The sequence below is a fragment of the Bufo bufo genome, chromosome 2 (assembly GCF_905171765.1).
Source record: "Bufo bufo chromosome 2, aBufBuf1.1, whole genome shotgun sequence".
Taxonomy (NCBI): domain Eukaryota; kingdom Metazoa; phylum Chordata; class Amphibia; order Anura; family Bufonidae; genus Bufo; species Bufo bufo.
In genome coordinates, this window is record NC_053390.1 from 514,041,006 (window position 1) to 514,057,653 (window position 16,648).

At 42.3% G+C, this 16,648-nt stretch overlaps 1 protein-coding gene across 7 annotated transcripts in view; it reads left to right on the plus strand.

The window, feature by feature from the left end:
- The window catches only part of NRG1 (neuregulin 1), a 135,446-nt gene extending 119,481 nt beyond the window's left edge, over positions 1 to 15,965 (plus strand). For all 7 annotated transcript variants that reach the window (XM_040417891.1, XM_040417887.1, XM_040417888.1 and 4 more), the window contains 2 exons: positions 9,381 to 9,581; positions 12,321 to 15,965. In XM_040417891.1, coding sequence (XP_040273825.1) covers positions 9,381 to 9,581; positions 12,321 to 12,993 — 874 coding nt within the window. In that variant the 3' untranslated portion in view covers positions 12,994 to 15,965. The remainder of the gene's footprint in view (positions 1 to 9,380; positions 9,582 to 12,320) is intronic.
- Positions 15,966 to 16,648: the final 683 nt, after the last annotated feature.

Below are 16,648 nucleotides of genomic sequence, written 5' to 3' on the forward strand. Positions count from 1 at the left end.
TCACGTCACCCACCACTGGAACAGGCCACTGTCACACATTTAGGCCCCGGCACCCAGACAGAGGAGAGGTTCATTCAACTTTGGGTTGCCCCGCAATATAATGGTAAAATGAAATTAAAAATAGTATTGAATGAGGAAGTGCCCTGGAGTAGAATAATATATTGTTAAGGGGAGGTAGTTAAAATCTAATCTGCACAAGGGATGGACAGGTCCTGTGGGATCCATGCCTGGTTCATTTTTATGAACGTCAGCTTGTCCACATTGGCTGTAGACAGGCGGCTGCATTTGTCTGTAATGACGCCCCCTGCCGTGCTGAATACACGTTCAGACAAAACGCTGGCCGCCGGGCAGGCCAGCACCTCCAAGGCATAAAAGGCTAGCTCTGGCCACGTGGACAATTTGGAGACCCAGAAGTTGAATAGGGCCGAACCATCAGTCAGTACGTGGAGGGGTGTGCACAGGTACTGTTCCACCATGTTAGTGAAATGTTGCCTCCTGCTAACACGTTCCGTATCAGGTGGTGGTGCACTTAGCTGTGGCGTGTTGACAAAACTTTTCCACATCTCTGCCATGCTAACCCTGCCCTCAGAGGAGCTGGGCCTGACACAGCTGCGTTGGCGACCTCTTGCTCCTCCTCTGCCTTCGCCTTGGGCTTCCACTGGTTCCCCTGTGACATTTGGGAATGCTCTCAGTAGCGCGTCTACCAACGTGCGCTTGTACTCGCGCATCTTCCTATCACGCTCCAGTGTAGGAAGTAAGGTGGGCACATTGTCTTTGTACCGGGGATCCAGCAGGGTGGCAACCCAGTAGTCCGCACACGTTAAAATGTGGGCAACTCTGCTGTCGTTGCGCAGGCACTGCAGCATGTAGTCGCTCATGTGTGCCAGGCTGCCCAGAGGTAAGGACAAGCTGTCCTCTGTGGGAGGCGTATCGTCATCGTCCTGTGTTTCCCCACAGCCACGCACCAGTGATGGGCCCGAGCTGCTTTGGGTGCCACCCCGCTGTGAACATGCTTCATCCTCATCCTCCTCCACCTCCTCCTCATCCTCGTCCTCCTCGTCCTCCAGTAGTGGGCCCTGTCTGGCCACATTTGTACCTGGCCTCTGGTGTTGCAAAAAACCTCCCTCTGAGTCACTTCGAAGAGACTGGCCTGAAAGTGCTAAAAATGACCCCTCTTCCTCCTCTTCCTCCTGGGCCACCTCCTCTTCCATCATCGCCCTAAGTGTTTTCTCAAGGAGACATAGAAGTGGTATTGTAACGCTGATAACGGCGTCATCGCCACTGGCCATGTTGGTGAAGTACTCGAAACAGCGCAACAGGGCACACAGGTCTCGCATGGAGGCCCAGTCATTGGTGGTGAAGTGGGTCTGATCCACAGTGTGACTGACCCGTGCGTGCTGCAGCTGAAACTCCACTATGGCCTGCTGCTGCTCGCACAGTCTGTCCAGCATATGCAAGGTGGAGTTCCACCTGGTGGGCACGTCGCATATGAGGCGGTGAGCGGGAAGGCCGAAGTTACGCTGTAGCGCAGACAGGCGAGCAACGGCAGGGTGTGAACGCCGGAAGCGCGAACAGACGGCCCGCACTTTATACAGCAGCTCTGACATGTCGGGGTAGTTGCGAATGAACTTCTGCACCACCAAATTCAGCACATGCGCCAGGCAAGGGATGTGCGTCAAACCGGCTAGTCCCAGAGCTGCAACGAGATTTCGCCCATTATCGCACACCACCAGGCCGGGCTTGAGGCGGTGTGGGGCCTCTCCCCCAAACATATGAGTTTCAGAATGGCCTGCTGACGTTTACCCCGTGCTGTGCTGAAGTTGGTGGTGAAGGTGTGTGGCTGACTGGATGAGCAGGTGGAAGAAGAGGAGGAGGAAGCTGAGTAGGAGGAGGAGGAGACAGGAGGCAAAGAATGTTGCCCTGCGATCCTTGGCGGCGGAAGGACGTGCGCCAAACAGCTCTCCGCCTGGGGCTCAGCCGCCACTACATTTACCCAGTGTGCTGTTAGGGAGATATAGCGTCCCTGGCCGTGCTTACTGGTCCACGTATCTGTGGTTAGGTGGACCTTGCCACAGATGGCGTTGCGCAGTGCACACTTGATTTTATCGGACACTTGTTTGTGCAGGGAAGGCACGGCTCTCTTGGAGAAGTAGTGGCGGCTGGGAACAACATACTGTGGGACAGCAAGTGACATGAGCTGTTTGAAGCTGTGTGTGTCCACCAGCCTAAATGACAGCATTTCATAGGCCAGTAGTTTAGAAATGCTGGCATTCAGGGCCAGGGATCGAGGGTGGCTAGGTGGGAATTTACGCTTTCTCTCAAATGTTTGTGAGATGGAGAGCTGAACGCTGCCGTGTGACATGGTTGAGATGCTTGGTGACGCAGGTGGTGGTGTTGGTGGTACATCCCATGTTTGCTGGGCGGCAGGTGCCAACGTTCCTCCAGAGGCGGAGGAATAGGCCGAGGCGGCGGCAGCAGCAGCAGAAGAGGCCGAGGCGGCGGCAGCAGCAGAAGAGGCCGAGGCGGCAGCAGCAGAAGAGGTAGCAGGGGGAGCCTGAGTGACTTCCTTGTTTTTAAGGTGTTTACTCCACTGCAGTTCATGCTTTGCATGCAGGTGCCTGGTCATGCAAGTTGTGCTAAGGTTTAAAACGTTAATGCCTCGCTTCAGGCTCTGATGGCACAGCGTGCAAACCACTCGGGTCTTGTCGTCAGCACATTGTTTGAAGAAGTGCCATGCCAGGGAACTCCTTGAAGCTGCCTTTGGGGTGCTCGGTCCCAGATGGCGGCGGTCAGTAGCAGGCGGAGTCTCTTGGCGGCGGGTGTTCTGATTTTGCCCACTGCTCCCTCTTTTGCTACACTGTTGGCTCGGTCTCACCACTGCCTCTTCCTCCGAACTGTCAAAGTCAGTGGCACGACCTTCATTCCATGTGGAGTCTAGGACCTCATCGTCCCCTGCATCGTCTTCCACCCAGTCTTGATCCCTGACCTCCTGTTCAGTCTGCACACTGCAGAAAGACGCAGCAGTTGGCACCTGTGTTTCGTCATCATCAGAGACGTGCTGAGGTGGTATTCCCATGTCCTCATCATCAGGAAAAATAAGTGGTTGTGCGTTAGTGCATTCTATCTCTTCCACCCCTGGGGAAGGGCTAGGTGGATGCCCTTGGGAAACCCTGGCAGCAGAGTATACAGAGACTGCTGCATAACTTGAGGCTCAGACAGTTTCCCTGATATGCATGGGGGTGATGTGACAGACCGATGGGCTTGGTTTTCATGCGCCATCTGTGCACTTTCTGCAGAAGACTGGGTGGGAGATAATGTGAACGTGCTGGATCCACTGTCGGCCACCCAATTGACTAATGCCTGTACCTGCTCAGGCCTTACCATCCTTAGAACGGCATTGGGCCCCACCAAATATCGCTGTAAATTCTGCTGGCTACTGGGACCTGAGGTAGTTGGTTCACTAGGACGTGTGGCTGTGGCAGAACGGCCACGTCCTCTCCCAGCACCAGAGGGTCCACTAACACCACCACGACCATGTCCACGTCCGCGTCCCTTATTAGATGTTTTCCTCATTGTTCCCGTTCACCACAATTTTGAGAATGGCAAATTTGGGAATGCTTTTTCAACCCAGAAAAAAAAGTGTGCTTTTACGGTCACTACAAATAACTTGACCAGCTAAAACAGTGCAGATTTGGTTGAATAGAGATGTGAGACCTGTTTTTTTTTGCGCTGTGTGACAGGTATAGGTTTAATCACAGAATCACACTTCTATCAGCACGCTAGCGTGTGTCTTAGGTTTTTCTGAATGACACGATCAATACCTTCAATGTAAGATTTTCTTTTTGGGATAGATTTCAAGTAGGCCTCAAATACCAGAAACTAGTTATTTTGAGAATGGCAAATTTGGGAATGCTTTTTCAACCCATAACAAAAAGTGTGCTTTTACAGTCACTACAAATAACTTGACCAGCTAAAACAGTGCAGATTTGGTTGAATAGAGATGTGAGACCTGTTTTTTTTTGCGCTGTGTGACAGGTATAGGTTTAATCACAGAATCACACTTCTATCAGCACGCTAGCGTGTGTCTTAGGTTTTTCTGAATGACACTATCAATACCTTTAATGTAAGATTTTCTTTTTGGGATAGATTTCAAGTAGGCCTCAAATACCAGAAACTAGTTATTTTGAGAATGGCAAATTTGGGAATGCTTTTTCAACCCAGAACAAAAAGTCTGCTTTTACGGTCACTACAAATAACTTGACCAGCTAAAACAGTGCAGATTTGGTTGAATAGAGATGTGAGACCTGTTTTTTTTTGCGCTGTGTGACAGGTATAGGTTTAATCACAGAATCACACTTCTATCAGCACGCTAGCGTGTGTCTTAGGTTTTTCTGAATGACACTATCAATACCTTCAATGTAAGATTTTCTTTTTGGGATAGATTTCAAGTAGGCCTCAAATACCAGAAACTAGTTATTTTGAGAATGGCAAATTTGGGAATGCTTTTTCAACCCAGAACAAAAAGTCTGCTTTTACGGTCACTACAAATAACTTGACCAGCTAAAACAGTGCAGATTTTGTTGAATAGATATGTGAGACCTGTTTTTTTTTTGCGCTGTGTGACAGGTATAGGTTTAATCACAGAATCACACTTCTATCAGCACGCTAGCGTGTGTCTTAGGTTTTTCTGAATGACACTATCAATACCTTCAATGTAAGATTTTCTTTTTGGGATAGATTTCAAGTAGGCCTCAAATACCAGAAACTAGTTATTTTGAGAATGGCAAATTTGGGAATGCTTTTTCAACCCATAACAAAAAGTGTGCTTTTACGGTCACTACAAATAACTTGACCAGCTAAAACAGTGCAGATTTGGTTGAATAGAGATGTGAGACCTGTTTTTTTTTGCGCTGTGTGACAGGTATAGGTTTAATCACAGAATCACACTTCTATCAGCACGCTAGCGTGTGTCTTAGGTTTTTCTGAATGACACTATCAATACCTTTAATGTAAGATTTTCTTTTTGGGATAGATTTCAAGTAGGCCTCAAATACCAGAAACTAGTTATTTTGAGAATGGCAAATTTGGGAATGCTTTTTCAACCCAGAACAAAAATTCTGCTTTTACGGTCACTACAAATAACTTGACCAGCTAAAACAGTGCAGATTTGGTTGAATAGAGATGTGAGACCTGTTTTTTTTTGCGCTGTGTGACAGGTATAGGTTTAATCACAGAATCACACTTCTATCAGCACGCTAGCGTGTGTCTTAGGTTTTTCTGAATGACACTATCAATACCTTCAATGTAAGATTTTCTTTTTGGGATAGATTTCAAGTAGGCCTCAAATACCAGAAACTAGTTATTTTGAGAATGGCAAATTTGGGAATGCTTTTTCAACCCAGAACAAAAAGTCTGCTTTTACGGTCACTACAAATAACTTGACCAGCTAAAACAGTGCAGATTTGGTTGAATAGAGATGTGAGACCTGTTTTTTTTTGCACTGTGTGACAGGTATAGGTTTAATCACAGAATCACACTTCTATCAGCACGCTAGCGTGTGTCTTAGGTTTTTCTGAATGACACTATCAATACCTTCAATGTAAGATTTTCTTTTTGGGATAGATTTCAAGTAGGCCTCAAATACCAGAAACTAGTGATTTTGAGAATGGCAAATTTGGGAATGCTTTTTCAACCCAGAACAAAAAGTCTGCTTTTACGGTCACTACAAATAACTTGACCAGCTAAAACAGTGCAGATTTGGTTGAATAGATATGTGAGACCTGTTTTTTTTTTGCGCTGTGTGACAGGTATAGGTTTAATCACAGAATCACACTTCTATCAGCACGCTAGCGTGTGTCTTAGGTTTTTCTGAATGACACTATCAATACCTTCAATGTAAGATTTTCTTTTTGGGATAGATTTCAAGTAGGCCTCAAATACCAGAAACTAGTTATTTTGAGAATGGCAAATTTGGGAATGCTTTTTCAACCCAGAACAAAAAGTCTGCTTTTACGGTCACTACAAATAACTTGACCAGCTAAAACAGTGCAGATTTGGTTGAATAGAGATGTGAGACCTGTTTTTTTTTTTTGCGCTGTGTGACAGGTATAGGTTTAATCACAGAATTACACTTCTATCAGCACGCTAGTGTGTGTGTCTTAGGTTTTTCTGAATGACACTATCAATACCTTCAATGTAAGATTTTCTTTTTGGGATAGATTTCAAGTAGGCCTCAAATACCAGAAACTAGTTATTTTGAGAATGGCAAATTTGGGAATGCTTTTTCAACCCAGAAAAAAAAGTGTGCTTTTACGGTCAATACAAATAACTTGACCAGCTAAAACAGTACAGATTTGGTTGAATAGAAATGTCAGGTCTATTTTTTAGGCGCTGGGTGACAGGCTCAACTTGCCCCTGATGTAATATATGGCCAAAAAATAACCACACTGTTGATGGTTAAATGCACTTGGGTGACACAGGCTCAGCCTGCACCAGATGTAGTATATGGCCAAAAAATAATCAGACTGTTGATGGTTAAATGCACTTGGGTGACACAGGCTCAGCCTGCACCAGATGTAGTATATGACCAAAAAATAATCAGACTGTTGATGGTTAAATGCACTTGGGTGACACAGGCTCAGCCTGCAGCTGATGTAGGATATAGCACAAAATAACCACACTATCGATGGTTAAATACACTTGGGTGACACAGGCTCAGCCTGCAGCTGATGTAGTATATGGCCAAAAAATAATCAGACTGTTGATGGTTAAATGCACTTGGGTGACACAGGCTCAGCCTGCAGCTGATGTAGTATATGGCCAAAAAATAACCAGACTGTTGATGGTTAAATGCACTTCGGTGACACAGGCTCAGCCTGCAGCTGATGTAGGATATAGCACAAAATAACCACACTATCGATGGTTAAATACACTTGGTGATAGCTTGTGCTACAAGTCACAAAATGGCCGCCGATCACCCCAGAAAAAAAGTGATCTAAAAACGCTCTGGGCAGCCTCAAAAAAGTGAGCAAGTCAATAATAGCACTTCAATGATCCACAACTGCAGATCGATCACAGAATAAAGTCTTTTGGAGGAGCTAATCTGCCTAATCTCACCCTAACGTCGCAGCTGCAACCTCTCCCTATACTGATCATAGCAGAGTGACGTGCGGCGCTACGTGACTCCAGCTTAAATAGAGGCTGGGTCACATGGTGCACTGGCCAATCACAGCCATGCCAATAGTAGGCATGGCTGTGATGGCCTCTTGGGCCAAGTAGTATGACGCTTGTTGATTGGCTGCTTTGCAGCCTTTCAAAAAGCGCCAAGAAAGCGCCGAACACCGAACCCGAACCCGGACTTTTACGAAAATGTTCGGGTTCGGGTCCGTGTCACGGACACCCCAAAATTCGGTACGAACCCGAACTATACAGTTCGGGTTCGCTCATCCCTAGTCCTGTTAACTCAGGTGAGAATGTTGACGAGCACAAGGCTGGAGATCAACTGGGTTAAAATGGCAGACTTGACATGTTAAAAGGAGGGTGATGCTTGAAATCATTGTTCTTCCATTGTTAACCATGGTGACCTGCAAAGAAACGCGTGCAGCCATCATTGCATTGCATAAAAATGGCTTCACAGGCAAGGATAATGTGGCTACTAAGATTGCACCTCAATCAACAATTTATAGGATCATCAAGAACTTCAAGGAAAAAGGTTCAATTGTTAAGAAGGCTTCAGGGCGTCCAAGAGAGTCCAGCAAGCGCCAGGATCGTCTCCTAAAGAGGATTCAGCTGCGGGATCGGAGTGCCACCAGTGCACAGCTTGCTCAGGAATGGCAGCAGGCAGGTGTGAGCGCATCTGCACGCACAGTGAGGCGAAGACTTTTGGAAGATGGCCTGGTGTCAAGAATGGCTGCAAAGAAGCCACTTCTCTCCAAAAAAAACATCAGGGCAGATTGATCTTCTGCAGAAAGTTTGGTGAATGGACTGCTGAGGACTGGGGCAAAGTCATATTCTTAGATGAAGCCTCTTTCTGATTGTTTGGGGCATCTGGAAAAAGGCTTGTCCGGAGAAGAAAAGGTGAGCGCTACCATCAGTCCTGTGTCATGCCAACAGTAAAGCATCCTGAGACCATTCATGTGTGGGGTTGCTTCTCATCCAAGGGAGTGGACTCACTCACAATTTTTCCCAAAAACACAGCCATGAATAAAGAATGGTACCAAAACACCCTCCAACAGCAACTTCTTCCAACAATCCAACAACAGTGTGGTGAAGAACAATGCATTTTCAAGCACGATGGAGCACCGTGCCATAAGGCAAAAGTGATAACTAAGTGTCTCGGGGACCAAAACGTTGACATTTTGGGTCCATGGCCTGGAAACTCCCCAGATCTTAATCCCATTGAGAACTTGTGGTCAATCCTCAAGAGGTGGGTGGACAAACAAAAACCCACTAATTCTGACAAACTCCAAGAAGTGATTATTGCTATCAGTCAGGGATTGGCCCAGAAGTTGATTGAGAGCATGCCCAGTCGAATTGCAGAGGTCCTGAAAAAGAAGGGCCAACACTGCAAATACTGACTCTTTGCATAAATGTCATGTAATTGTCGATAAAAGCCTTTGAAACGTATGAAGTGCGTGTAATTATATTTCACTACATCACAGAAACAACTGAAACAAAGATCTAAAAGCAGTTTAGCAGCAAACTTTGTGAAAACTAATATTTGTGTCATTCTCAAAACTTTTGGCCACGACTGTAGGTCCCAGGTTACAGTTTAAAATATGAACTACTAGTATCCATCTGCACTTTACATTTAATACTATGACATTTGTATTAGTGTTGTGAAATACTAATATAACTTTAGTCACCTTATTATATTTGCCAAAAAGCACCTTAATTTGGGTTTGGTTTAATAAAGGTAATAGATAAAGGATGGTTATAAAGAACTTTCAAGTGCCTGAGACTTTTAGTTTTCCCTTCACATGTGCCCCATGCTAACCCTAGATCAGCAATACTTCCTTCAATACTATTAATATGGGCCTTTCTACATAAAACCCCCACTCTGTTTAATGCTCCGTACCACACCATTTCTGTTTTCTGCAGATCATGGGAATGACTGGAATTGACCTCAAAATACTGTATGATGTTGCTGGATGTCACCATCTCTTTTCCTTCTTGCAAACCTTTGTACAGTACCTATTGGAATTACCCCCTGCAATGCAACAGTGTTAGCCACTGAGCCTTTATGTGCTCTAAGATATGCTTCTCATTACCAAATACTGAGTTCTGCAACATTAAACAAGTTTATATTTTTATTAATGGTCATAAGGCACAGGGCGACAATAACTATTCTAAAGCAATCTTTTTGTTTCTCTAATTGATAGCTGGAGCAACGGTCAATCTGAAAGTATTATTTCAGAGAGTCACTCAGTAATTGTCACATCATCAGTAGAAAACAGTAGACACACAAGTCCAACAGGAACAAGAGGACGACTCAACGGAATCGGAGGTCCCAGAGAATGCAGTTATCTCAGGCATGCAAGAGACACTCCAGATTCATACAGAGATTCACCCCACAGTGAAAGGTATGCCATGTATTATTTTGTTTTATAATGTATTTGAAGTTAAGTTATAGAAGCTTTTTAGAGATCATACATTCCATGCATGATGTTTTTCATACAGTGCATGTTAGTAAATAAGCATAACACATAAAATAAAGGGATTGCCTTCTTCCAAAGTGTCTCACCTGTCTATAGGTTGTGTGTGGTATTGCTCATCAGTCCCATTCACTTCAAGGGAGCAGGGCTGCAGGATCAGACATGATGTATAAACCGGCAGACTACCGTTTTCTTTTTCTAATTCTGAACTATTTTGTGGAACTTGATGAACTTGTGGGTTTTGTACCTCCACTTGCAAGTAATTATCAGCTGCCACTCAGAAATTCAAAATATATTTCCATGATAGAAATCTGAGGCTATATGCTCAGATTTCTGCTGTGGGTTTGCGGCCAGTGTGCTGTGGGTGTGCATCGGATCCACTTGAGTTTTGCACCATTGTAAATCAGGCTAATCCTCTGTGCTTCCATCCATAATGGGTAAAATCTGAAAGAGCTGAAAGTCTGCATGGAAGTTTTACAATGCATGTGAACGGGATTGCGAAAACCCCATTCACATGCATGGCGAGATGTAGATTGATTCCAGATTTCAAACAGACAGGTGCAGAAGCCAAGTAAAATCTAAAATATGTCAATAATAAGGAACTATTCACATTGCATGTAAAAGTATATGTCAGGAGGATATGCAGCAATGTAGTTGTTTTTTTTAGTGGATAACTCTATATGGAATAGCATAGCCAAGTATTCTATTTCATATAGTTGAAAAAAAGGAATACTATATTATACCGGCCCAACAATACTCTTTTGGCTTCCGGTGGATAATTGTCACGGCCTTTGCTGTGTGCGCCGTGACACTTGAGCCATGCTTGCGGTTGCCGGTAGCAACGTGCTGTTGTTAAGGCATGTGGTGGCAGTGTGCACCATGACATGGTTGCCACTCATGCCGTTGCCGGTGGTAGTGTGTTGCGTGTTTGCTGGTGTGTACACTTCCCTTTTAAGTTGTAGCCTCCCTGTGTCTGGTGCTGGAAGGGTTAACTCCCTGACTGGGTGTGGCCACTAGGGTTATATCTCCTGTTGCTTCCTGGCTGGAGTGAGTTGTACTTCAGCTGTTGTTGGTGCTGGAGCTCTGCTCCAGTCCAGGGTGTTCTATCTGCTCAGTCCTCTAGGGCCAACTTGAGAAACCTTGGCGTGGTGCCCGGGCTTAGACATGTCCTACACCGTAGGATATGTTGACTAATCTCTCAATTTTAAAATCAGTTTGAGGGTTTAGTAAGACTGCAGCGTTCACCTGTCTTTGCTATTATTTTGTTATATTGCCACCTTGTAGGACATCGATGTCATCTGCGATGTCATTCCTTTGTCTCCCTTATCCTCTATGTACCCAACCTCACTTTTTGTATGTTTGGTGTGGGTTTATGTTCAGGGTTTGTTGTACGTCTTGTTTGTTGTTGGTGTTTGTCCCTGCATGTGTGCAAGACGTTTTTCCCTGTGTGTGTTGTACCTCCGAAAGGGGGCTGGTTTCCTGGAGGGGCGAACCATAAGCCTGTATGCAGTGCTGCTTGGGGCTGCCCTGCACTGTGTGAGCATGGGGGGCTCTGGCAGAGTTGGTATGCTGTGGTATCCTGTGACGGTTGTTTGTACTGTGACCTGCTGTGTGTTTAGGCTCCTGTACTGATGCACGGTTTCTAGTTGTGGAGGCTTTGGCAGGTAAGTGAATTGTCTTGTTGTTCTTACCTGCCGATCCTCTTGCTGCATATGGTCTTTCCCTTTCCCTGCTGCTAGGCCATTTGAGACTCCTGTTCATCCATGTCTGGGAAGAACAGGTGGTCTCTCCCCTGCTCCTATGTGAGGGATTATCAGGGCGACTCAGGGCCATAGGTCCGCTCATATGGTGAGGAGTTAGGGTGAGGATTAGGGACGCTTTAGGTGGTGACCTGCTCCCTAATTCCGGTGTCCTGGCCTAGCTGCTTCCCCCTTATACCTGACATTGTACGGTGGGGGGTTTTCCCCACTCCCCACCGTGACAGTAATAGGGTTATAAAAATTTGATGAATGCACTGAGAGCTTTCCCGGTGAATACTGCCAAACAGACACTGCAAACTGCAGCTTCATCTACAAGCTGTGTGTCAGTCGTGTACTGCTGCTCAGCCTTGAATGAGACCGAGCTGCAGTACCAGACACAGCTGTCCTTTCAGATGAATCACAGTGTCTATGGAAGGCAGCATCTCCTTTAGGCCTCATATGCATGGCCTAATTTGGGTCTTTATCCGATCCACATTTTTTGTAGATCAAATGTGGACCCATTTATTTCTGTAGTGCTGCAAAAAATGTGGACAGCACAGAGATGTAATCCGTGTGCTATCCGCATCTGTGCAGCAAACAATATAGCATGTCCAGTTCTTGCCTGTTTTGCAGACATTTCTATAATGGGACCTACGAGTTGCAGACTGAAAAACGGATATGGCTCTGTGCAGGAGGCCTTACTCTGATGATCCCCAAAAGATTTTAACGATGAGAATGAATGTTTTAGGTCCTGAAAAAAGCCTTGGTATTGACTAAATAGAGAAAAATTAGAGCTTTGAATACCTTGTTTTATAGTATCTGCGCTGTATTTATCCAACATTGTTATGTAAGTAAAACTACTTTTGTGAAATTTGATTTCATAATGCGACATCTAATTTTTGCTTTATCTTTGTTTTGCATGGCATAGATATGTTTCAGCAATGACCACACCGGCTCGCATGTCACCTGTAGATTTTCAGACTCCTCTATCTCCCAAATCACCTTGTTTGGAAATGTCTCCACCGGTTTCTAGCTTAGCTGTATCTGTTCCTTCTGTGGCTGTAAGCCCCTTCATAGAAGAAGAAAGACCATTGCTTTTGGTGTCACCTCCAAGATTACGAGATAAAAGATATGACTTATATTACCATCATCACCATTACAACCAGCAGTATAATTCTTACCATCACAATCCTGCCCATGACAGCGGCAGCCTGCCACCAAGTCCTTTAAGAATAGTGGAGGATGAGGAATATGAAACCACGCAAGAGTACGAGCCATCAATGGAGCCTGTAAAGAAACTAGTGAACAGCCGGAGAGCAAAAAGAACAAAACCCAATGGTCATATTTCCAATAGATTAGAATTGGACACTGACACAAGCTCAGAGAGCAGTACATCTGAGAGCGAGACAGAAGATGAAAGAATAGGCGAGGATACACCTTTCCTGAGTATACAAAATCCCCTGGCAACCAGCTTAGATTCAGCAAGTTCATACCGGCTTGCAGACAGTAGGACTAACCCAACTAGCCGATTCTCAACGCAAGAAGAGTTACAAGCAAGGCTGTCCAGTGTAATAGCTAACCAAGACCCTATTGCTGTATAAAGCAAATAAAACATAGATTCACCTGTAAAACTTTATTTTATATAAATGAAGTATTCCACCTAAATTAAACGATTTATTTTATTTTAACAGTTCCGCAGTAGAAAACAGGAAACGTTTTATAAATTAAGTATATGTACAAATGTGTTATGTGCCATATGTAGCAATTTTTTACAGTATTTCAAAATAAGAAAGACATCAATGGTGCCTTTATGTTATGTTGACAACCGTTTTTTGTATGTCCCAGTGATTGCTGTCCCACAGTATTTTTGCAAAACTGCCCTTTGTTTTTTCCTACTTTGTTTCTTTTCTCTTCTGTTTCCTTAATGGCTTATTGTGCATTGCATTAACAGTGTAGACTGAATGTATGATTTGCAATTGCAGTTACAACAATCCCTCATCGTTTGCTTGTGGTACTGTAGACTAACTGTCCCTACAATGCAGTACTCATCCAACTTTTTGTAAGAAGAATTGCTTTGCTTTCAGTATACTACCAGGTTATGTATGCTCTTTGCTGGCCAAAGCTTTGCTTATGAGGCTCTGGTCTAATAGTAGATTGAGGAGCTTGCTACTATTATTCACAGCAGGATAACAGATTGCAAATACACAACGTATAATACTTTATGGAAATGCAAATGCTACTGTGACATACACAATACTTAACTAGAAAGTTGATTACTTCTGGAAATGAACACTGTAGGGTCAGATAAAGAAATTTATTTACTGCCTCACTAATAAACAGGTCCATCACCTGTTCCCCTCCTATATGACCTTTACCCCAAATGACAAGACCCATATTTAATGAACAAAAACACTACTAAGTAATATATTATCCAACATGAAGGCAGGCTACTGAACATAAATAAAGGTGCAATTATTTTTGACCATTTTTTTTTTTTTACTATGAAATATTGTGTATTATACAGGGTTCACTTAAGACACATGAACACTATAGACTAATTATGAGCTAGAAAATCTGTTACTTGGAACAGCAAATAACCTTGTCTGAGCGAACACCTTACAATTTCTTTAAATTCTATTTTTTATAGGATGGGTATGAAAGGTGTGTAATTTTTTTATTTTATTTCTAGTTAGCAAGATAAGAGTGGGTCTTCTATTTTGATATAATGAAAAACGTATTTATTTGAAAAGCACGTTTGCATTTTACAGGCTGAAAACATGCATGAACATTTGGTTAGGAATGTGCATGACACAGTGATTAAACAAGACTCAGTGACTGTTAGTAGTTTCAATAGCTTTGGATATATGTTGGAAATATTGCACCTTTTAGTAGGACTTTTTTTTTGGTCTATCATGTTTTCCCAGTGATTAGTTTGCATGATTCAACATTTAAACTACCTACTTTCCTCGGGACAGGTGAAATGTTAAATGATGGTCTTCCATACTCAACGATTAACTGCATTACGAATATTGAACATAAAGCAAAAAAAATGTGTTGTTTTTTTTCATCTTTTTTTTTTGTTTCTTTTTTAATATTTCTCTGTTAGAGAATGTATGGAATAGTTGCCATTTTCACTGTGATTAGCTAAGGAATAATGCTATAAGGTTAAGATTTTTATTGCATTTTAACAACTAGAGAGAGATTTTCCAGTTGGTGCCAGTTAGAGGAATTCCTTCTGGCTTCCAGATAGTTGGCTGCCTAAAAGGAAAATAACTGTCAAATTTTCATATTTTTTTTTTTTAAATATTGCAAATATTACCAGAACATTAACAGCATTAAGAATGGAATAAAATGGGTTAGGATGTGTGTGCTTTTGAGAGAATTTATGCATTTTTTATTAGTAACTTTTCTCCGCTTGTTGCTTTGCTTTCTAAACATGCTTTCCATGTTTTTTTTTTTTTTTTTTACATTTTGTGTATTTTTTATGCCATGATAGGAAATATGTTACACTTGCATTTGTGGGACTCCCTATAAAACTGACATGGATTAAGAATACTTTGCTTGTTATATATCTGCACCTGTAGTTTTCAAAGCATATACCATTATAGTGTATAGTAGTAACACCTGCCTCTGCCTTTTAGGCCATATTGGCTATTAGGAAATTGTATTTTATTAACAAGCGCTGCAGAGTAATAGTAACAACATAACTGGCACATATCACAAGGTCCAATATATGTTTTTTTTTATGTTCTTTTTTTGTAAATACACATTCCTAGATATTTTACTTATTCAATTACTGTTAATATACATTTTGCGTCACTAGCCCTCTCCTGGTTATGTGTGTAAAAAGTTAAATACGTATAAATTACTATTATTTATATTTAGGCTACAGAACTAGGAGAGAACGTTCATATTATTTTATGTTAAATGTTTAATTGTTTTAAAGTCCTACATTATTATATGTTTCTTTCAGAATGTAATGTATTCTTTTCTGTTTTAAGTAATTTATTGTTCAGAAGAATGTAATGGAATTGGTGAAAGAAAAGAGAAAAAATATATATATTGCAAGGTACTTAGCATACAAAAGAATTTATTATCCCAAGAACTAAGCAATAAGTAATTGTTGATTTATTTTTGGTTGTTATTCTTTATTTGCAATTAAACTGCTAATGCAATAAAATGCTACAACATACAACCAAGAGATTTGTGAGAGCCAGCTGACACAGTAGAGTGACATATGACCTCTGTCAATACTGACCCAAATTTTCACTCACTGGTAATAAAACAGGTTATCCCTCATTAAAAATACTTTCTGGTCATGCTGTGAATCTCTGATAATTTGTACAAACCTTGCATGTGAAAATCTGTCTGAATAAATTTTCCACTTTAGTGACTTTGAGAGCTGCCCTTGTCAATCTTTACTGGTAAAGGTGTAAAGAGCTACTGACTGGCCAAAACTCACCTGTTAAATAACCCAAATGTTATTTGGGAAGCATAAAATAAATGTTCAATTCAAATATATATTTAACAATGATAACACACTTTGCCTACAGGAAACCAATAAAATGCCTTATCATTTATGCCTCTCTCTTTTTCTTATTTTTCTGACTTATGCAATGTATGAAAATGTAAGTGTGATGCTACCTGATGCACAGGTTGCTTGGTTGGTTTAAAATGGATGAATTACATTACTTGAATACATAGGAACAATCATACAGCACCAGTGCCCAAATTTATGAGAAAATGTAGATTCTTGACATTGTCCTTAACCACCTCAGCCCCCAGTGCTTAAACACCCTGAAAGACCAGGCCACTTTTTACACTTCTGACCTACACTACTTTCACCGTTTATTGCTCGGTCATGCAACTTACCACCCAAATGAATTTTACCTACTTTTCTTCTCACTAATAGAGCTTTCATTTGGTGGTATTTCATTGCTGCTGACATTTTTACTTTTTTTGTTATTAATCGAAATTTAACGATTTTTTTGCAAAAAAATGACATTTTTCACTTTCAGTTGTAAAATTTTGCAAAAAAAACGAGATCCATATATAAATTTTGCTCTAAATTTATTGTTCTACATGTCTTTGATAAAAAAAAAATGTTTGGGTAAAAAAAAAAAATGGTTTGGGTAAAAGTTATAGCGTTTACAAACTATGGTACAAAAATGTGAATTTCCGCTTTTTGAAGCAGCTCTGACTTTCTGAGGACCTGTCATGTTTCCTGAGGTTCTACAATGCCCAGACAGTACAAAC